Below are 22,591 nucleotides of genomic sequence, written 5' to 3' on the forward strand. Positions count from 1 at the left end.
TGTTCCCTTTATAACCTTTAAAACATTTCATTCACTGGTCAACTCTGGCCCAATTCAAAGGCTACTGCACACATCCACCTGGGTCAAGCTCTGTGGCATTCCTGCACACCTGTCCTGGAGGTGGACTGCATGCAGTATGGCTCCGTAGCGCTCAAAGATTAGCTACTGGCCACCATCATGCCTTGAGTGAAGGACAGGCAGCACACTCATCTCCTAGCCAACAGGGACGGCCTCTACAATATCCACGGCCCAGGGCTGCTATGGTTGGGGACCTGGCGGCACTCACGCAGACGGCAGATAGGGCAGTTGTTGGCCTGGTACCGCAGCGTGTCAGCACAAGAGGTGCACAGGCACAGGTGGCGGCAGGGCAGGATCAGCGTGTCCCTCAGGTCTGACAGGCACACCACACACTCGTTGCTGTTGTCACTGTTCTCATCGTCCGAGGGCTGTGGGGACAAGGGCCTGCAGATCAAGGGCTTTCCAAGGCCTGATGGTGGACCTCAGGGTGCTCAGAGCACATCCTCCCTCCTGTGCCCAGCTGTGTCATCAGCTCCCCAAGGGGCAAGGGTAGGCCTAGAGGGCAGGAGTGGAAGAGGGATGCCTTAGGCACTACTGTGGCTAGAGTGGGGGACATCATCATAAAGGGAGCATCACTGTAAAGGAGTTATCACCAGAGGGAGCATCACAACAGAGGAACATTGTTACAGAGGAGCACCAACATAAAGGGGGTATCACTACTGAAGGGCATCATTATCAGAGAGGTGTCGTCACAGAGGGAGCATCATCAGAGGGGGGACATGTGTCATCACAAGGGGCATCATCACAGAGGGGACATGCGTCATCAAAGAGAAGACATGTGTCATCACAGAGAATGTCATCAGAGGGAGATCATCATCACAGAGGGGGTGTGTGTGTCACAGAGAAGGCATTATCAGAGGAGGTATCATCACAGAAGGGGGCATAATCAGAGGGTCTTCATCACAGAGGGGTGTCATCAGAGGAGGCGGTCATCACAGGGGTGTTACCACAGAGGGTTGTCATCACAGGGGGCATCATCAGAAGGGAGCATCTGTGCAGCTCACCACACAAACCATTTCAACTCACTCTCTGGCACCCACTCAGACACAGAAAATGCTGGAGAGTTGCACTACTGAGGTCTTCTCAATGTGCATCAATTTGGTAAAAACAAAGACTGTGACTTGGAAATACAGTTGCTAAAGAATGGCAGCTTTCAGAAACCCAACTAGCATGTGGATTGGTTTTGGTCCTAAACAGGAAATAAAAAAACTGAACCCACCCTATTAGATTAAGTTTGTTTTTTGTTTTCGTCAGTTGTGAGGCTTGACCTCAGGGCCTGGAGGCTGTTTCTGAGCTCTTGCTCAAGGCTAGCACTCTACTACTTTGAGCCACAGCTCCACTTTCAGTTTTCTGGCTGTTAACTGAAGATCAGAATCTCAAGGACTTTCCTGTGTGGGCTGACTTTAAACTGTGATCCCTAGATCTAAGCCTCCTGAATAGCTAGGATTACAGGTGTGAGCCACTAGCACGTGAATTCAGTGAGAAAAATTTTCCTGGGACACAAAGTCATGCCTGGTGTTTCTGAGCTGTCAGATGCATCTGAGCACTAGCCATGGAAAACAGATGGCCCATAACACCAGGGAAAAGAAAAAGTATTATCTTATCTGCCCTTTCCTGCAAAGACAGTGACCTCACTGTGAAACACTTAGATGAGCAAAGTGTACTGGGCTGAGGCCAGGCCTGGGCCTCCCCAACTCCTGGGTGGCTCCAGCCATCCTGGACCAGGTAATGCTGCAGCTGGTATATGACATTCACATCCCCTCCACCCAAGTACTAGGGTTTGAACTCAGCCATCATGCTTGCTGAGCAGGCAATCTACCACTTAAGCCATACTCCCAGTCCTTTTAGCTTTGGTAACTTGGAGTTAGGGTCGTCTACTTACACTTCCCATGTAGCTGGGATGATAGGTACAGACCACCACATCAAGCTAATGCTTGACACAGGGTCTCACACATTTTTGGCCCAGAGCCCTCCAGCTGAGATCTTCCCAATTTGTTTCCCAAGTAGCTGGAATTGTGTTAGCCACCATGCCCAGCCTCTGAGAGGTTCTGAAAACAGGTAGCACATTTATTTGTGACAGTGTGCCATCAGAAACAATGCAGAGGACAATCAGGTCCCAATTTCATGCTTGACTGCTCTTCCCTTGCTGTTGTGCTGCACCATTTCTGTGTCAGCCACCACAAACAACTTCCAGGTGTCAGCAAGTAGGTCCTACTACCAGTCCGCAGAGAAGTGAAAGCCAGCAGGGGGCAGCACAGCACAGCACAGCACAGCAGGAAGGAGGGAAAGAAAGTCCCAGAATCCCTGACTGTCCAGAAGAACAGAGACAGTGATTTACATAACCAGCCAGAGAACCTGATGGAAAAAGGACAAAATGTACTAAAACTGTTACTTCTAAAAAAGGAATCAAGGGGCTAGAAATGTGGCTTAGTGGTAGAATGCTTGCCTAGCATGCATGAAGCCCTGGGTTCCATTCCACAGCACTACATAAACAGAAAAAGCCATAAGTGGCGCTGTGGCTCAAGAAGTAGAGTGCTAGCCTTGAGCACAAAGAAGCCAGAGACAGTGCTCAGGCCGAGTTCAGGCCTCAGGACTGGCACCAAAAAAAAAGGAATTAGGAAAAATCATGGGAGCCCAGTTCTTCCTGGGAAAGGCTTCCTTCCATCAACCTGCAGGGGCTCTGGGTCAAGCCTGGGAGAGCCTGGCAGGTGCCCCATGGTAAGTGGGCTCCCATAAGACAGAAGCCCAAGTGTGTAATACCAGAGCCCAGGTGCCCAAACACACACCTTGGTTTCCTGATTGTTCTTGTTCTCGATGCCGTAGATCTCCTGCAGCAGGTAGCTGACCCGGTCCACCTGGGAGGTAGAGAGAGGTGCTGGGCTTGATGTCCCCCATGGAGAGCTCCTGGCACCATCTCCAAAGCGTAGGGCTCAGTCCTGGGACAGGTGTGTGTAGGGGGGGAATGGACCAATGCCAGGAGAGGAACAGGGAAACCTGCTATTTCCCAGCTTAGGGAGCAGGGCTGGGGGCCCGGCCGTCCCACTTGCCAGGGGCCCTAGCACCAAGCTGCTTATCTATCATTCCCACCACCAGCAAGTGGCCAGAGTCCATGTCTGCTGCAGCAGACAGTAGCCTGAAAAGCTACCACTTTTCAGAATCAACTTCCAGAAGAGTTAAAAACATCTCTGGTCTCAAAAACACCAAATCCCTTTTAATGTAAGTGGTGTCCTGCCTTCCCACTCACTCCTGACCTTAAGGCCTCACGCTGACCCTGTGCCCAAGAGGCCTCAGCTTCTAGATGCTTTAGTTCCAGGGACCACAGCACCTATCCAGGGAGCCAGGCCCTTGCTCTCTCAAGACAAATGTCCCAACCAACACTGGAGTCTCCTGTACACCAGCACCTTCAGAGGCTGGGTCCTCCAGGGTCTGCTCTCTTTCAAAAAGCTAGCAAACTCCAGTCCTGTGCTACAGCACTGGGCAGCTATCCACAGGACAACTGCTACCCTGGAACATGAACCTAAATGTTGTTAAAGTTGGTCTCACCATCAGGAGGTCTCAAGCAGCCCCAGTTAGAGCACCCCCCCCCCCGCCACCCATCACCACTCACTCAATTCTTGTAGCAATGAAGCAGAAGGCCACCAGGAATAGCTTCCCAGTGTAGGACCCCAGAACTAAGGACCCCAGAGAGAAATTGCATCAGTTACAGATCTCACTTGTTCTGGTATTTCCCCTGCTTTCCTTCGATTGAGTCTCTGCCCAATGCTGTCCCAGCTCTAATCTGGGGCGGGGGGGGGGGGGGGAAGAGGCTGAGGCTATCACTTGTGTCCTTCCCTGCTCCATCACTTGTTCAACAAATATTCACCAAGTACTTAACTGTGTTCCAGGCACCATGGTTCAAACTCAAGACTCAGAGCCTACAAGAATGGCTGCAGTACTCAAAGTATGTGTCACCCATACATTTCAAGAAACAGACTCACGACATAGCAGAGCAAGGAGTCCAAAGGGAAAGATTCAAGACAACAGGCCCAGGGAGAGCAGCCCATGGAGCCTGGGGACATGTGCACAGCCATGCGTGCATCTTTTCAAGCAAGAAGTCATAATGAATGCTGTGTGCCACTTACAATCTGCTTCTGCTTTAAAGGCTTCACAGAGAAGCTTCCATCCATGTGCTGTAGGGGAAAGACACAGGTTAATGTGGTCAGATGGCCGCTCTAAGCACACCTGCTTTTGCAGCTAGAGGTCTGTCCTAGTCACCCCCATCCACAGCTAAAGGAAGGATGTAGAGATAAGAAGCCTGAATCAAAACTGGCCTGCCAGGCCCTTCCTGTCCCACAGAGCTCAACTCTCCCAAGGGTTCTCAAGCAGGCTCAAGGTGGAACCATCTGGCCAAACTCTGTGATGGTCAAAAGCCCTCAGTAGCCAGCAGCAGCAGCCAGTGGCAGCAGAAATCAGCACAGGCACACTCTCTCCCCAACGGCCCAGTCTCATTAAGAAGGGAGCTTGGCACATGGCCACGCACACGGGACAGTGGAGGGCTGGAAATGTTCAGAGCAAGACAGAGCAATGCATGCAGTATGTCAACTGTGAGATTAGTAAAGGCATTAAGTCTGATATTTTAGAACAATATTAGTCATACTTTCTGAGTCAACCAAGACCAGCACTCTGGATTATCTGGTAAGACCGGTGAGGTCTTAATAGAAATTTCTAGGATGTGGGAGAACAAAACTAAGCAGTTTCTTACTGGATTCTAAATTGTAAGCACAAATTAGAATGTGTGCCAGAGCCAGCCCATTGGGCCTGGCCAGAACCTGCAGATGTGCAGTCGCCATCTCTCCAAGAAGGCCATGTGGTAAATGTGGCCAGCAGCCCAGTGCTGAAGAGAGAAGGCACGCTCACCAGCACCACCTGCACCCCGCCCCAGCCTCAGCACAGGATTCACAAGTCAGAGCACGCTCCATCTGACCCAGCTGTGCAGACCTCCAGGTCAAAGAAGCTGGGATGTGTAGGAGTCACAGGATAAGGGACCTGGAACAGGCAGGCACACGTGGGTTGGGAACCCACACCAAGCAGCCTGAGCCCACTCCCTGTGGGGTCCTTGTTTCCTGGTCTACCTGGGTCCCAATCTGGTGCTGAAATACTTCTCAGCTGCAGAATACCCATCGCTCTCAAGGGCCTGGAGGGGCAGCAGGGCATTACGGGTCAAGAGCAACATTATCCTTCAGCAAACTTCTCAAGTGAGCAGGGATCACCTATGTTTTGGGGATGCTGGCACCCACCCCTTCCTGAACTGCACCCAGGTCCAAAGTCCCAACTACAAGTGAGAGGTGAGTTTGGTCTAAAGACATCAAGCAAATGGGACAACGAAGCGTGTGTCCCTAGCAGGTCAAGAAACCCCTGCAGGAACTGAGGTCTTCCCAGCCCTGCAGGGTCTGGGTGCTGCAGCCAGGTGGAGAAAGGGGCGTGGCACAGCAAGGAGGGAAGTGCAGTGTGTGGCGCTGTGGCAGGCATCATGGGAGCACACCACAGCGCACCCGGGATAGGGCAGGATAGGGCCAGACAGGGCCAGAAGGAGCAATGACCTGGACAACTGCTCCAAACATCAAGGGAAAACCAATCTATGGCACTCTGGACAGGCATACTGGCCTGTGCCAGTGGGTTCCACAGGGCTAGTTCTCCTAGGAACTGAGAAATGGTGGGGACTTCCACAGCCCTGGCTGGATATTCAACCCTGCGTCAATTGCTGGTCCTTATATGCTCAGGCTTCTGGTCTCCAATGGCCACTCCTGCCCCGGCTCCCAGGCCACGATGGCACTTACCTTTTCAAAGGCAGCCAAGAGTACATGAGCGTGGCCCGTCACTTCCACAACTGAAGGGGGAGATGAGAAAGGAGGGTTGTGAGGAAGCTCACCATGCCAGCCTCCTGTCCCAACCCCTCCAGCTGCAGCAGCGTACAACCTCCCTGTCCTCTCCAAGCTGCCCTGCATGGCAACCACATAGGCCCACACACTCAGGAGGAGGACAGCGGAAACGCCGGTGCTCACCATCTCCCTCGTCCACCACAGCCTGGATGACCACCGGAAACACGCCCCGGTCCAGGTCAAAGTTCAGCTGAGGAGAAGAGGAGAGAACAGTTAGGACATGTGGATGCCACAGCTGGAGAAGGCTAAACAGGATGGCAGTGGACCTCAAAGGACTTGGGGTTAAAATGGTATCTAGGACAGTCAGTGTCATATGATCATCACCAATAACCATTTCCAGAACTTTTTCGTCACCTCAAAGAGAAATTCTCCAGGCAAAGGTTAGGTCCCTGGTTCTCCTCAGCCTCAGGTAGTGGGCCAGACAGCAGCCTTCTGCCTCAAGCCTTAGCTCGACATGCCCTGTAAACCCATACGTGGAAACCACAAAGCACCAGCCAGAAGTGCATCCCAGCAGATCCCAGGCTCAAATCCTCCCCATGGTAAGGCTCAACATGCCTGGAGCACACAGCCCTGTCTCCTCCACTAACTATGTCCCCACTCAGTGGCCTGGAGTGACTCCCATTTTCAGCCCTTCTCCAGAAACCTGTTTCCCATTCTGCAAAAAAAGTCATCACTACATCAACCACACTTATTTCTACAGTGAGGTCCACGGGCTTTTTACAGTCAGGAATGTAACTCATGCAGAAGAGGGAAATGGAGGAGACGGGGGTTGGTGCTAGTCCTGGGGCGTGAACTCAGTGTCTGGGTGCTATCCTTGAGCTTTTGTGCTCAAAGTTAGCACTCTACCACTTGAATCACAATTCCACTTCTGGCTTTTTTTTGGCCAGTCCTGGGGCTTGAACTCAGGGCCTTGGGCACTGTCCTTGAGCTTCTTTTGCTCAAGGCTAGCACTCTACCATTTGAGCCAAAGCACCACTTCCAGCTTTTTCTGTTCATGTGGTATTGTGGAATTGAAACCAGGGCTTCATGCACACTAGGCAAGCACTCTACTGCTAAGCCACATTACCAACTGCACTTTTGGCCTTTTTATTTTTTTCTTTTTTAATAGTTCATTGGTGACAGGAGTCTCATGACGTTTCTTGCCCAGGCTGGCTTTGACCCACGATCCTTTCAGATCTCAGCCTCCTGAGTTGCTATGATTCCAGGTGTAAGCTACCAGCACCTGGTAAAATGTTTCTAAGACTTGTCAAGACAGAGAATTTCCTTCTGGAAACAGATGGAGAAAGGAGTCAAGAGACAGATAAGGAGGGGGACCATGAGAAGCAGCCATGGAAAGTGTCCAACTGCAGCCAACGGTGAAGCCTCCAACTGCTATACTGGCTCTGCCTGGCACAGGACTGGAGCAGGGCTTCCTGCTCAGTGGCACGAGCTCCATGCTTAACCACCCTATCTACATGAGAAGCTTTGGGAAGCAGCCATCAGCAGGATGAACCAGTAACTTGCCAACCACTGCTCCCAAGAGACAGTCATGGTCAGATCCCAGCTCTAACCACATGGTGCCCATGAAACAGAGATGGCCAGCTGGAGACTCAGGCTCAGGCTTCCTGCCTTGCTCTGGGATGACCCATCAAGTAAGCACCCTGCTGTGAACCTGCCTTAGTGCATAGCAGCCACTGTACCAGAGGTACCCCAGTGACACAAGTGTTGGGGTGAACTGCCTAGGTGACAGGCTAACTTAGGTAATGGAGCCAGACAGGAGGGGCAGAGCTTTGGGAATATCATTAAGCACATGGCACCTGGTGTGTCAGTCCCAGGTGCTAGAGTGCCTCTGAGCACTGTGCACTAAGCCCTCAGCGCCACTCCCCACTTTCGCACTAGCAGCATGGGATTACAGAGCACTCTAAACACCACTGTGGCCATTGTCCTCCTGCAAACAGTGAGACTTCCGCCCCCCCCCCCCCAATTGCATCAGTCTAAGGGCAAGAACTTAGGAGGAAGAGGACAAGAAGAAATGTGTGGGACTTACCTCATCATCTTTCCACTCAGAGAAGTCAATCTTGAAGGATGGCAGGGAGAACTGCTGGCTAACACCTCTCTTGTAGTGCACTGTCTCCGACTGCAGAGCAGGACTCTTGGGGCTGTACCTGAGGGCAGCAGGGCGGTAAGATGGTTGTATAGTCCTGGCTTGCCAGTCTGGGCATCTGCCTGCCTCTTTCCCAGCCAGCAGAGCTGCAGCCATGCATTTTTAAAGGGTGGAGCAGCAGGATCCCAGCCCTCCAGTTGGGGGAAGACAGGACTCTCCTGGCCAAGCCTTTTTTTTGCCTTGCTGCTTGCCACACAGCTCTGCCCAGTGATACCTGGTGACAATTTTAGTTTGCTTGTTTTGCTTTTTCTGCAAAGTCCTGGGGCTTGAATTCATGGCCTGAGCACTGTCCCTGGCTTCTTTTTGCTCAAGGCTAGCACTCTGCCATTTGAGCCACTGCGCCACTTCCAGCTTTTTCTATATATGTGATGCTGAGGAATCGAACCCAGGGCTTCATGTATGCGAGGTAAGCACTTTACCACTAGGCCATATTCCCAGCCCCCTTGGTGACCGTTTTCTAGAGCCCACACTGGCATGAGACCTCTGCTACCATCCCAGCCAAGGGACACCTGCCCAATAGGTATTTGCTCTGCTTACATAGTATATAAGACTTCTTTCTACACTACACCCCATCTGACTCCCAGTGCACAGGAATGGCTCCTGGGAGTCACCACACTCTCGTGTCTACTTGGGATGGAGTCTCCTCATCCACCTCCATAAGCTGCCAACTTCCACTATCTTTCCTTCTCTGAACCTGTCCCACCACCCTCTCTCAGGAGATGCCAAGTTCCCTAAACAACTAAGGATCCACTGTGGCTTTACTGAGTCACTCAAGTCCTTGGGGACCCCAGGGGGCCTCCACTACCTTCCAGGCCCACCCTCTGTCCTTGCAGGAGCACACCTCAGACAGATTTCTTAAGAGAAAGACTGGTCTGAAACACACCATTTGTAGTCTTGATGAACAGTTGTTTCCCTCTCAGGACTCCAATGACAACTCCATGCATGCCTCCCCCTTCCTGCGCCCAGCCCCACACTGCCTCCCTGTGACAAAAGACACTCACAAGAGCCTGGGAAGCTGGGGGAGGGGAAGGTCAGTGCTGTGGCCAGGTGGGGGAAGCTCCACAAGAGGCAGGCAGAGGGCTGCCCAGAGAATGCTTGCAATAAGCTGTGATACACTGGATTCACCTCCGGAGCCTGTTTCCTATCTGGGAAGTAGGGAGGGTCCAGGGAAGGAGCAGAAGGCTGCCTGCCTGGAAATTTAGAAGGACAAAGCATCCTGGCCGGCCAGTCCTTGTCCCAGGCTCAGCCTCCAGTACACAGAATTTCCCTGCTTCTCTGCCTGAGGACTTGTTTCTTTTTTTTTTTTTTTTTGGCCAGTCCTGGGCCTTGGACTCAGGGCCTGAGCACTGTCCCTGGCTTCTTCCCGCTCAAGGCTAGCACTCTGCCACTTGAGCCACAGCGCCGCTTCTGGCCGTTTTCTGTATATGTGGTGCTGGGGAATCGAACCTAGGGCCTCGTGTATCCGAGGCAGGCACTCTTGCCACTAGGCTATATCCCCAGTCCCTGAGGACTTGTTTCTGACACCAGGGGAGCCAGCAAATCAGGAAGGGAAGAGGCCTCATGCCAAGTCTCAGGAAAGGAGCAGGGTGGCAGGTTCTGGGACATAGCCCAGGAGCTATGGGATGGTCTTCCTCTGCTCTTCTAGCCCATGTGGTGGCAACAGGGCTGTTCTTGAGCTCTCATACCATGGGCATGGGCAGCCCCACAGGCTTCTGCGGAACTCAGGACTCATCCATTGCAGCAGGGGAGTTGAAGGAGGCCGGGAGTCCCACCCCAGCTGCTGCCATGTGGCACTGTGCGGGGGGGACACAGGTGTTAACTGGCTTCCCCGTTCACTGGGAAGTTCATGGGGTGTGAGGAAAGGGCCTGTGGTGGCCACTCCAGTGACCGAGACCCTCCTCCTCCCTGCTTATGGTTGGCATGGAGTCCTGCTTTACATTCTGTCACTAAGCTTCCCAGTATCTGAGGCAAGGCGGAGCCTCGAGGGACAAAGCATAAGAAGGCTCCAGCTTCCTCTCTTGTGCTGCCCAAGGAGGGAGCCTGCCAGCAGTCTCGAAGCCAGGTTCTGAGTCCAAGGGGGGAGGTCAGGGAATTTAGTGGCCTTGTCTGGTGGTATGATTCCTAGGAAGCTCCACTTCTTGAGTCACAGTATGTGCCATGGTGTGAGGAGCTATATGAGGGCAAAGCCTGAACCATCCTCATGGCACAACAGTAATGTGCCCAGCCTTGTGCCAGGCAGCCCTTGGTCTCTACCATGTCTAGACCCAAACCTACCTTCTTCCCACAGGTCTTATCCAAGATAGGAAAGATGTGGGCCACCTCAGGCCATCCCCAAGGCCACTCAGGCTAGGGCTGGCCTTGCTGCTGGAGCAGCCTTGTCATCTCACATAGAAGCTGCAGCTGCAAACATCTGGGGGTAGCAGAGCTCTTATGTTAAATAAAATCTCTAAAAGCTCAAATTTGGAACTGTGACCAAAAAACAAAACAAAACAAAACAAAAAACAAACCATACATTTGGTCGCTGTCCTAGGTTCCCTGCATAGAGCTCCCCATGTCTTGGATCTTAGCTTGAATGTAACTTCTAGGGCAACAAGAGCATCTCTGTCCAGTGGGCTGGAGGGAGACTGGTCAGCAGAAAAACTAAGCCACAACTGGAAGCAAGGGGCTTTCAGCCCCAGGTCTCCTCCAGAAGGAGGAATTAATAACCTATGTGTTAATAATCTATGAAACCTGCAAAGGGCAGGGCTAGGGGTGTGGCTCAGAGGTGGAGTCTAGTAGGAGCAAACCCTGTGTTTTATCACCCACACCACGAAGAAAGAAAAGAAGCATGAGGTGCTAAGAGCACAGGAGGAGCAAACAGCAATGCAGACAGGGGCTCACACTGCTGTGCCATTCAGGAACTCCTCCACTGCCTGGCAGTAGATGGTGATGGCCACGCGCGCATCAGCGTCGAAAGTGAACTCCAGGCTGTACAGCACCCGGGGCTTCTCACCATCCTCGGTGGGACTGTCAGCATCGTCTTTATACCTAGTCAAGGAAAGAAGAAACAGATCAGAGACCACAGCCTGCTAGGGCTGGCCCGCCAACACACCTCAGGCTAGTCATCTGCTCCGCTCAGAGTCCTGTTCCCTACTTGCACAATAAGGCCCACCCATGAGGAGCTGCTCCCCCACGTATGTTGGGGTCTGTTCCCCTTGTCAGCCCATGGAAAGAGGGAAATCTTCTTGGTTTAGGACAGCCCATTGCCTCAGTCTCCTGTCTAAAGCAGCAGCAGCTGCTAACCCCTGGACTGGACCATTCCTGGCTGAGGGCCATCCTGCATTCTGTGAGAGCTGACCAGCTCCTGGGCCTCTGCACATTATTAGGTCCAGTGGCACCCAGCTCCTAGTGGTCTCCAGACACTGCCCAGTGTCCAAGAGGATTAACACCCAGATGAGAAGCTGGTTTAAAGGATCACCTTCTGGGCTGGGGATATAGCCTAGTGGCAAGAGTGCCTGCCTCGGATACACGAGGCCCTAGGTTCGATTCCCCAGCACCACATATACAGAAAACGGCCAGAAGCGGCGCTGTGGCTCAAGTGGCAGAGTGCTAGCCTTGAGCGGGAAGAAGCCAGGGACAGTGCTCAGGCCCTGAGTCCAAGGCCCAGGACTGGCCAAAAAAAAAAAAAAAAAGGATCACCTTCTGACCCTACACAGGAGGAGAGGCTGGTCCCCCTCCACACTGCCCTCCTTCCCAAACTTCCACAGGTGCCTCTGTGCCACACAGGGCCTCTGGCACCCCAGCAGGGCAGGACGAGGGTTACCTCACAAGCCGAAGAGAGTCTTTGCGGATGTTCACCAGGCTCCTCAGTGTCTTCACTGGCTCGTGGGGGGCAGGGGTAACGTAGGGAAACTAGGAGGAAAAAATGCATAGCCTTCCAAATGGCGTCCTGGGGAGAAGCAGACATCTGGGGAGCAGTGGTCCTAATCTCAGCAGGGCTCCTGGGTTCCCCGAGTGAGGAGCTGTGCTGGACACTGGGTGGATGACTCGTGTTACTCTCAATTACACTAAGGGAACCACAGCCACGCAGCCAGTGCATGGCTAGGATGGACACCACCCTGAGTGATCTGGCCATAGCTCCCTATTCCAGGAAGGACCCTCAGCAACTCCATGATCCCCAGAGATGCCAGAGGAAGCAGGCAAGGTTAACCTCATGGGCAGCAAGGCAGAGACCCTCCCTCCCCAACCCCAGCCACACAAGCCAGCCCTGCCCAGACCTACCTGGACAGGGCGGCTGCCCAGGAAGTTCAAATCCATGTTCTCTCCAAAGAGGTAACCTTCAGGGTGGGGGGTGTCAAATTTCTCACCTCCCATAAAAAAGTGTGAAGCAAAGTAGTTTCCTGTTTTAAAAAAAGGAAGTACAGTTGTAGACTAGGAGACACTCTTGTTGACTATGAGGCTTGACACAAACCAGCAGGGACATCTGATGGCCAAGAAGCCCAGCCTCGAGAAAGGCTCTATTCTGAGAGCAGCTGTAGGGACCAGACCCTAAGACTCCTGTCCCTCTGGGCTTTGGGCTCCCATCATGCCAGCCTTGGCCATTCCAGACACCCTGCCCCCTCCTTCTGCCCACTGCTGGCCTCCATACCCTGCCTGCACCCTGCTCACAGATTCCACCTTGTTCTCAAAATGGTCATTTCCAGAAGAGAGCTAAACTGTGTTCCCAACAAAGATGTGTTCAAGTCTTACCACCATATCCTTGATGGAAGGCAGGGTCCTAACCTCAATTCTAATGCTACCTGCCATGTGGGCAAGGAACCAGACAGACAAATGCAGCAGAACAAAAAAACTAAGTTTAAAAGGTAACACAGGTAAGCAAAGGACACTTCCCAACTCTCCTGGTGTTCACACACAGCCCCACCGCAGTGACACGTCAGTGTAACTTAGCACTCAGACTTCAATGATGACATCTCCCACAGTGGCCTGTGGGACCCCAGCAGTGATTGACCCTCTCTCTGGACCCCAGTTTCCATCTTAGTTAGCCAGAACCATGGAGCAAGGGAATGGAGTTTTAGACCAGAGGCTTCAGGGCACTCCCAGCCTAAAGCCAGCCTCATCTGCCACCAAGCAAGGTATGTAGAGCACCTAGTAGCATGACTACTGAGAAGCCCACCTGCGCTAGGCTCAGGGCTCAGCATGGATCTGGATTAGGGGGAAGGCAGTGACCCCACAGGCAGAAGTGTGCTTGGCAAGGATTCAGCAAGGGTGGGGAGAAGCCTCAGGGAGAGGCAGATGGGCACAGGATCAAGGCCTCCCCTGTACCAATGAACTGGGGCATCCCAAGATCCCAGGTAGGGTCCTCAGGCCCACATCCTCCGGTCCCAACCTTCTCCTGGGAGACCTTGCAGGCCTGACCACTGTGGGGGAAAGAAAGGAGGAGCAGCAAGCTTCCAAGATGGCTCCAATGAGCCTTGACTCAGCCCAAATCCCACACAGAATAGACAGGGCCAACAAGGAGCCAGGACACATTATGGAGATGGGGAGTGACTTGCAGAGCTCTGGGGAAAGCAGCTGTTCCTGAAGACACAGGAACAGCCCATGGAGGCAAGGTGGTAAGGACCAGAGGGTCCTGCCAACAACACACCTGACCTACAGGCACGTGGGCAGCCTTGAGTTGCTCAGGGCCAGCTTCAGTCTGAAGGCAGCCTCCCAAGACCCTGAATGGAACAACCTTCCAAGCTGCTCCCACTACCCTAGCCCAGCTGAGGGCAGACAGAAAACACTGGAATGTTGCTTAACTGAATAATCCATTGCTCTGAAAGATAACTGCCGCACATTAACACACCAGCAGGGTGACAGTCTTCTTCGGCTCCTGATTCACTACCCTAGTGAAAGCCACCCTGCCTCTTGTCTCACCAGGCCCCACATGCCCACCTCCTCCTAACCATAGTAGTCAGTCTCATATACAACCTGCAACTTGCATGATGCTGTGACACACCCTGCCATCCCCACCCTTGCCTCGGGACCTTTGTATTTGCTTCCCTTTGCTTACATGGCCTGTCCCACAAGCTCTGCCCGACTCCTCTACCTCTTGTCCCTTTCAGGCAGGGTCTTTTGGGAGCACTCCTCCTTCCTCTCTTCCTTCTTATTCCTCTCCTCCCTTCTCCCCTCCCCCTTGGACTGGATCTTTCTCTACCATGCTAGGGCAGACATCAAAGGCTCCAAAGCCCTGACACTCAAGTATCATTTAAGTGACTGAATGGGGGTTGTTGCTTCTTTGCTATTTTGTAGATTTTCTACAATCATCATATAGGTGTTAAACAAGTTAAGTTTACAAGAGATGTTTGTTACAGTAGCAGTTATAAAAGCCCCAAACCTGAAGGAAGCCTGTTCTAGAATGGTGATAGACCCCATGGGACAGGAAGGACCCAGCCTGGGAGACCAGTGAGGGTCAGGGAAGCTGCTGTTGCTTTTCCTCAAGAAAAGAAGATAAGGGCTTGGAATGTGGCTTAGTGGTAAGGTGCTTGCCTAGCATGCATGAAGCCCTGGGTTCAATTTTTCAGTACCACATAGACAGAAAAAGCTGAGAGTGGTGCTATGGCTCAAGTGGTAGAGTGCTGGCCTTGAGTAAAAAGAAGCTCAGGGACAGTGCCTAGGCCGTGAGTTCAAGCCCTAGGACTGCAAACAAAAAAAATCAAGAAAAGAAGATTAGGCAAATACAAAGTCTTCACTGTGAAGTGTGAGTGTCATATTACTATAGTTTTCTATGTTATTTTTAAGAGCTGTTTTTTTCCCCCGCTCAAGGCTAGCACTCTGCCAACTTGAGCCACAGCGCCACTTCTGGCCTTTTTGTATATATGTGGTGCTGAGGAATCGAACCCAGGGCTTCATGTATAAGAGGCAAGCACTCTTGCCACTAGGCCATATTCCCAGCACAAGAGCTATTAGTTTTGAGGCTGCGTCTCACTATGTAGCCCAGGCTGGCTTCAAACTCCTGCTCTTCCTATCTCAATATTCCAACAACCAGGATTATAGGCATTTATTGCCACACTTGGTTTAAAGACAAACTTTCCCCTTTTTTTTGGGGGGGGGGTGTTACTGGGGTTTGAATTCAAGGCCGTCCACTTGTTAGTCAAGTGCCGTACCATTTAAGCCACATCCCCAGCCTTAAAGAAGAATATTTAAGGAAGAAACAGGGACTCACATGTAGCTCAGGAGTAGAGTGCTGGCCTACTACATGCAAAGGCAAGCACTAATAGCAGCACTGAAATACAAACAGGAAAAGGAAGAAATCAGGGGAACTGATAGCAAGTGAATTGTGTGTGCATACAGGTGTGAATGCACATGTACATGTGTTGTAAATATGAACACAATCCCATGTCTGTGTGATGTGTGTGTGGTGTCTGCACATGTGTGCACACACCTTGCTACTAAGAGGAGGCAGTGACATTGCCAGGAGAGAGGGAGGAAAAAGAAAACACTGAGGAAGAGGGAAAAGGGATGGTGTAAAGACAGATGACAGCAAGCAGCCACAACCACCGGCTCTTCCTTCACACTAGAGGTCACAGCCCGACCCCCAGAGAGGAACTGAGCTCTGAGGTCAGTGGAACTGGGACTCACCAGGATTCATCCCCACACTGGGCCCCTCCCACAGCTCAGAGGACAGTGGGGGACAATGCTGGTGATGTCACTACCAGAAAACAAGGGGCAGTTGTTCACAAACAGTCACATGGAAAAGCCTTCCCCATCAGAACTGCTGAAAATCCCTCTGTGGCCACACTCAGAGGCTGGGGTTGGCCTAGAAATCCCAGCCACATGACACCAACATACCAGGACCTAGTCCTCGGTTCGGTCCTTAGATGTGATGGCTAGAACAAATTCCTTCATTGCCCCTACTTTACTATCTATCAAAGGTAACTTAAAAGCTCAGGTGGTTCCCATCCTTGCTGCTTACAGGTGGACTGGATAACACAAATGAGATGAACAGCTATGGAGCATCAGGGCATAGAACACATGTACAGATCAGAAAAACCAAAGTTGCAAGGCCCTAGGTCACTGCTCACAGGAATGGCCAGTGGAAAGGAAGGTGCTATCCTTCTGCACAGGCCAGACTGAACCACGTGTCTATAGCTGGTGTGTACCTGTGCTCAATGATCACTGTCTTTATAACAGGAAAGTAGAAATGCTCTACAGTTTGCAGAAGTTGTAGTAACTATGCCAAAGCAGTGAGGTAGTAGGTAGCTCACAGAGCCCACAGATCACAAGGTGGGTGCACACCTGGCATGCCAGCCACTCAGCTGAGGCAGGAGAACCACTTGAACCCATGAGCTTCCAACCAATCTGGACTACATAGACAAATGTAGACTCAAAACAAACAAACAAATAAATAATAAAAAGAGGCAAAACACAATCAGTCTGGAGCGAGCTGAATAAGAAGGTCTGGAAGGCCCCACAGCAAATCTGTCACGAAATCTTGGATGAGGGCAGGAAAGGTGGGAAGTATGAAATGGGTCATCAACATTCCCCCAATTATATTATCTGATTTGGCAACACACTTAACTGTTTAAACTTCTGGTTTACTAGAGAACAGTTTGGGACCCACTAGGTCAACAGTTTTTAGTCTGGATCCATGAGAACCACTTGTGCTCACATGTATCAAGAACCAGCACAGCACAATAGCTGTGGCTATTGGATCTCAACCCAAGACAACATGTCCACTCTGGAGGCCACAAATGGGCCCTCTGCAGACACTGCTTATTCTGCCAAGAGTAAGGATTAGAATACACATCAGTGTGATAGATGTTCTAGTCCCCGGGCCCCAAGCAACCCATCCAAACAACATAGGCTCCAAGTGCCTGATTGGGCTACCACGCATTTCAGAGAGGTCCCAGGAAACTCAGGCTCCCCTCATCTCACACTCTAGCTGTGCTTCGCCTTAAGAACTGGGCTCCCCACCCTGCAAGCCAGAGATGCCACTCAGCACTGCCCACCCTGCCTTGCACCTACCTCCCCATCCATTTATTGGATACCTGAGCACTTTCCTCTTCTCTCAGGCCCAACAGGCTGCTCCTGTCTTGGGACTCCGCAGGGGAGGCCACCTGCCCACTCACGGCTAAATCCTTGCACACCAACACTGAGTCATGGCATGGCTCTGCTCTTCCTCACCTCTTTATTGGTTTTCACTGTCCTTCCCTCTGCCCAAGGCCAGATATCACGTCCAAAAGATCACTACCCTATGACTACCTATGACTACCACACTGACCCAGCAGCAGCAGGAAGGGTTCAACACACATCCACCAGGCCAGAAAGGTGACTGATACTGAGACAGACTCTGCTGGACAGCAAAGAAAACAAACAGTGAGGCCCACCCAGCCAGTGAGGAATGATAGCCCTTGCTGAAACCCTCGTGTCTTTGCATGAACAGCCACAGAGCAAACTGAGATATGAACTCCCTCAGAACAGAGTGGCCCCTGGTTAAGGGTGCACTCTTGCTGGGTGACCTCAGTCATGAGTTTGCTGTAGAGAAAAAGAGATTGGGGAAGGCCAGCACAGTGGCCAATGCTGAAAGAGGCCCTGATTCCACAGGCTGAGAATTCTCACCCCATTACCAGCTTCACACAGTGCTGACAAACTGCTGCTAAACCTAGCTTAGCCACCTGAGCTGTGGGATCGAAACACACAGAGCCTGGATGTTTGGCTCTCCAGAAGGCCTCTCCATGCCCAGTACAGCTGCCAGTGTGAGGTCAGTGTCTCCACTGCCTGCAGGCAGCAAAAGGGGTCCAACTGGCTCATCACTGGCTCACTGATTGCTATGCCAGATACACAGATACACACACACACACACACACACACACACACACACACACACACACACACACGCAGTTGTCTGTGGGCTACCAGATCTCCAGACTGCCACACTCTGGCTCCAGCTGCTACTCTGGTCCTACTACCTAACCTCTCCAGGCCTCACCCAATCAGTAACAAGGGACAGGAAGAGGAGCTGGCATAGCTCAAGGAAGTCAACTCTAGATTGCTTATCTGCAAGCTGGAGATAAGAGGAGCTGCCCTTGCCAGACTAGGGATGCCCGGAGCTGCTTCTGTGTAGGAGCCTGTGGCAGGTAGAGAGGCGCCTGTGACAAGACGTTCCCAGCCTCCTTGAGTGAAGCACCTGTTAGAGGGAGGGACAATAACTAAGCAAGTCTATGGTCCAGTGTCTCCACAAGCTGCAAGCCACTTGTTTTAGAGGGAAGCTGTCTACCTCAGCTTATATACTTCCTCATCATCGGTTTGGGTCTCTTCTGGGGCACAGGAGGGGCTGGGAACTGAGGACAGGGCAGATGCCAGGACACGTGGCAAGTAAATGGGACAAGACTACAGTTATCTACTGAGCAGGGCAAGAAGGATGTAGGTGATTGAATGCCATCCTCCCTCTTCTTGACAAAAACCACCATCAACCTGAAGTTGGACACCACATAGAACACAGGGACACCAGACCCAGGCAAGCACAGCTGGGCAGGGTTATACTTGGTTTGGAGATTGTACAGGCAGGAGCTATCATCACCCACAGTCATCCAGGAAGTACAGGACGTTTTCCCAAAAGCTTCCGGGCCCCTTGAAAAACAAAAGCTAAACTGGGCTGGGCCAGGGACAGGCTCCACACTGCTGGCCTCCGGTAGACAGGCAGAATCAGACTTAAAAACAGATCTTAAAGGGACTAAGGGAAGCAGAGGCTACCCAATGCTTCAATTAGGGAGCTAGGGGACATGCCAAGTGACCAGTCAAAGCCGTACAGCACATCACTGGCCCAATTTTGACCAATCCTGGGCCTTAGAACTCCACAACCAGCTAACCACAGCCAAACCAACTATTCTCCTGACATGAGAAACTCTAGTCCTCCAGAATAAAAACAATTCACCGGGGCTGGGAATATGGCCTAGTGGTAAAGTGCTCGCCTCGTATACATGAAGCCCTGGGTTCTATTCCTCAGCACCACATATATAGAAAAAAGCCGAAAGTGGCGCTGTGGCTCAAGAGGTAGAGTGCTAGCCTGGAGCAAAAAGAAGCCAGGGACAGTGCTCAGGCCCTGAGTCCACGCCCCAGAACTGGCAACAAAAACAAAATAAAAATAAATTTAAAAAGTAAAAACAATTCACTTCCTGGGACAGGTCCTGTTTTGTTTCTTCCAGTTTGCCCAGGCTGGTCTTGAATTTGAGGAGTCTACTGCCTCAACCACCTAAAAACAAAGTAGCCCTCAAAAGGCTGAGGAAGAAACACACACACACACACACACACACACACACACACACACACACACACACAGAGTCTCCTTTACTCTGTTTTTTGTTGTGTTGTGTTGTTTTTTTTTTTGGGGGGGGGAGGCGTTGGTTGGCTGTGGGGCTTGAACTCAGGGCCTGGGCACTGTCCCTGAGCTTTTTTGCTCAAGGCTAGCATTCTATCACTTTAAGCCACAGATCTACTTCTGGTTTTTAGGTAGTTAATTGGACACAGTCTCATTGACTTCACTGCCTAGGCCGACTTTGAACTGTGGTTCTTAGATCTCAGTCTCCTGTAGCTAGGATTACAGGCGTGAGGTACACCTGGCTCTCTTTACTCTTGAAGATGGGCCACACTGCCACCTCCCAGCATAGCACCTAATAAAAGACACATTCAGGCCAGGCACTGGTGGCTCTTGTCCATACTCCTAGCTATTCAGGAGGCTGGGATCTGAGGATCCTGGTTTGGTGGGGGGTATGCCATGGAGGATGATGACTACCTCAAGGCTCCGCAGCAGTACAGGGCTGACTCCTGGACCAGCTTCAATGGCCCAAGATGGGTGAGGGTGTTAGTACCATCCTAGACAAGACTTGGGACACTCAGGGAAAGGCAGAAATTTGCTTAGAGACAGTCCAGGTGGATCACAGCAGCACAACCAGTTTTTCTAGCTGGCTGCTTCCATAGCCACCCCAGGGACCCAGGGTCAGCAAGGCCAAACAAGGAATGGTTCCCTGCTGACTCCTCAGAAAGGATGTGCAGAGCTTCCCCTCAGATCCTGTCTTGGCTAACCCAGGCAAGAGAATTTTTCTTTAGCAAGGACAGAAATTCACTTTTGGAGTAGGGTCTTTTTGCTTTTTAAGAGTCTTACTATATAGCTGATGTTGGCCTCAAATTGTTGATTCTCTTTGTTCATTTGGGGTTTTATCAGTACTGGGGTTTGACTCAAGGCTTTGGGGCACTCAATCCTATCCATGCTTCCCTTGTAGCTGGAATGCGTGTCACGTACCACCACAGCTAACCTGTTTCTTGAGATCGGGTCTCCCCAGGCTGGTAGGCTCGAGCCATCCTCCTGCCTCAGCATTCTGAGGAGCTAGGACAACTGGCTGTCCATATCACCCTGACTTTATGTTCACATTTTTTTTTCTTTTTTCCTGTGCTCAAGTTGGAACCTGGAGCTTCGTCCTTGCTAGGCAAGCATTCTGCCACCAAGCTACAACCCAAACCCTTGAAGCAGGTTTCTTGCCTTCTGCCTCTCAATAGGGGAGACTTTTAGAGCACCCGGCTGCAAAGCAGCCACATCCCAGGCAGAGGGACACTCAGAATGGACACTCCAAGGGACAATGGAATTCATAGCCTCTTCCACAAATTTGGAAAAAGATAATTGTTTGAGTAAAACTACCCCAGTATCCTTGGCAACCAGGAAGAATGTGGGCCATCAATCTAGTGGAGTATTACTCTGCCATTAGAAATGAATGGAGCACCCCACACACCCCTAATGATGAGTCTCAAGTCTGACTGCCCCTCCAGTTCACAGTGGAACCTCCTTAAATGTCCCCAGGGCAGCACAACTAACATTGCTCTGTGTTTTGGGCATTATAGGTTCCTTCTTTCTTCTCTTTTCCTTTCCTTTTTGGTAATACTGGTATTTGAACCCAAGGCCTGCCACTCACTTGATTAGCTGGCACTCCTCCACTTGAGCCATACTTCGAGCCTTGCTTTTTTTTTCTAATTAATTTTGGAGATGGGTCAAGTGGACTTTTCTGCTAGGGATGGCCTCAAACTTCTATCCTCTGGATCTCAGTCTCCTTAGTAGCTAAGATTATAGGTATCAACCACCAGCACCTAGCTGTTTTGTTGTGGTTTTGTTTTTGTTTTGACATGGGGCTTGAACTCAGAGCCTTGGTGCTGTCACTAAACTTTTTCGTTCAAAGCTCTATCACTTTGAGCCACAGCACTATTTCCAGTTTTTGGCAGTTAATTGGAGATAACAGTCTCATGGACTTCCTTGGCCAGGCTGGCTTCAAACTGTGATTCTCAGATTTCAGCCTCTGAGTAGCTAGGATTACAGGTGTGAACCACCAACACCTGGCTTCACTGTTATTTCTTTTAGAGACTGGCTATAGTCACCTCACATCTGCTTTGGGCCAGTCAGCAGTGTGAGGAAACAAGAATGTGCCTATGAAGGCGTCAAGAGCATGCATTTATAGGAAGAAATGGCCAGCCTAGCAGATAGTGGGGGCCTGTGCTAAGTCCTCACAGCTGCTGTGATTCCATGTATACAAAAGGGCCATCACGGGGCTGGGGATATGGCCTAGTGGCAAGAGAGCTTGCCTCGTATACATGAGGCCCTGGGTTCGATTCCCCAGCACCACATATACAGAAAATGGCCAGAAGTGGCGCTGTGGCTCAAGTGGCAGAGTGCTAGCCTTGAGCAAAAAGAAGCCAGGGACAGTGCTCAGGCCCTGAGTCCAAGGCCCAGGACTGGCCAAAAAAAAACAAACACAAAACAAAAGGGCCATCACGGTAAAATTTAAAGCCCACTGAACCCAGTGACAAGGGTTCACAGCCAGAGTGGAACCCAGGTCCCAAAGCCCCCAGTATGTACTCCAACAAGCCCCCAGTCCCCAGGCTTGACTGCCCTGTGAAGGGCACTCTCCCAGGAAGGAAACCAGCGTGGACACCCCAGAAACACACCACAGGACCTCCCTGAGGGAAGCACTGCTCTGCTCTCCTGCCTCCCACACAAAGCAGGAAGCACAGGCAGGAGGACCCTTCTCAGGCTCACAGGTCTCAAGGCCTGGTTGCCGCACAAAATATCTAGACAGAGAGCATCTTCCAGAGGGCGGCAGTGACTGAGGCTGGCCTCTCATGGCCACCAGGACACTCACAGGCCATGGAGACAGTCAAAGAACCAGGCTGAAGTCAAGGTTCTGGCCTGACCTTAAGCCAGGCCCCACCAAGAACTCCGAATATAAACTGTGGCTGAGCCACACCCACCTCTGGACCTCAGTGTCCTCATCTATAATTGGGATGGTGTGACAAGAATAATGTCCCCAGGCTGCAAGGACTGTGTCATTACTTAAGTTCTTAAATATGTTCATTAACATCAACTCCTAAACATATAAAGAAACCTTATGTTACTACTAGATTAGGGAAACTAATACCATTTGCCATTAAAGTTACCTTTTAAAAAGTACAA

At 51.3% G+C, this 22,591-nt stretch overlaps 1 protein-coding gene across 4 annotated transcripts in view; it reads right to left on the minus strand.

Moving 5' to 3' along the window:
* Mgrn1 (mahogunin ring finger 1) overlaps positions 1–22,591 on the minus strand; it is a 39,680-nt gene that overhangs the window by 12,689 nt on the left and 4,400 nt on the right. For all 4 annotated transcript variants that reach the window (XM_048332226.1, XM_048332228.1, XM_048332225.1 and 1 more), the window contains exons 2-10: positions 12,400–12,518; positions 11,942–12,030; positions 11,020–11,166; positions 8,023–8,140; positions 6,120–6,186; positions 5,895–5,944; positions 4,200–4,247; positions 2,865–2,933; positions 287–446 (exon numbers count right to left, since the gene is read on the minus strand). In XM_048332226.1, the coding sequence (XP_048188183.1) occupies positions 287–446; positions 2,865–2,933; positions 4,200–4,247; positions 5,895–5,944; positions 6,120–6,186; positions 8,023–8,140; positions 11,020–11,166; positions 11,942–12,030; positions 12,400–12,518 (867 nt within the window). The remainder of the gene's footprint in view (positions 1–286; positions 447–2,864; positions 2,934–4,199; positions 4,248–5,894; positions 5,945–6,119; positions 6,187–8,022; positions 8,141–11,019; positions 11,167–11,941; positions 12,031–12,399; positions 12,519–22,591) is intronic.

Source organism: Perognathus longimembris, chromosome 23 (assembly GCF_023159225.1).
Source record: "Perognathus longimembris pacificus isolate PPM17 chromosome 23, ASM2315922v1, whole genome shotgun sequence".
Taxonomy (NCBI): domain Eukaryota; kingdom Metazoa; phylum Chordata; class Mammalia; order Rodentia; family Heteromyidae; genus Perognathus; species Perognathus longimembris.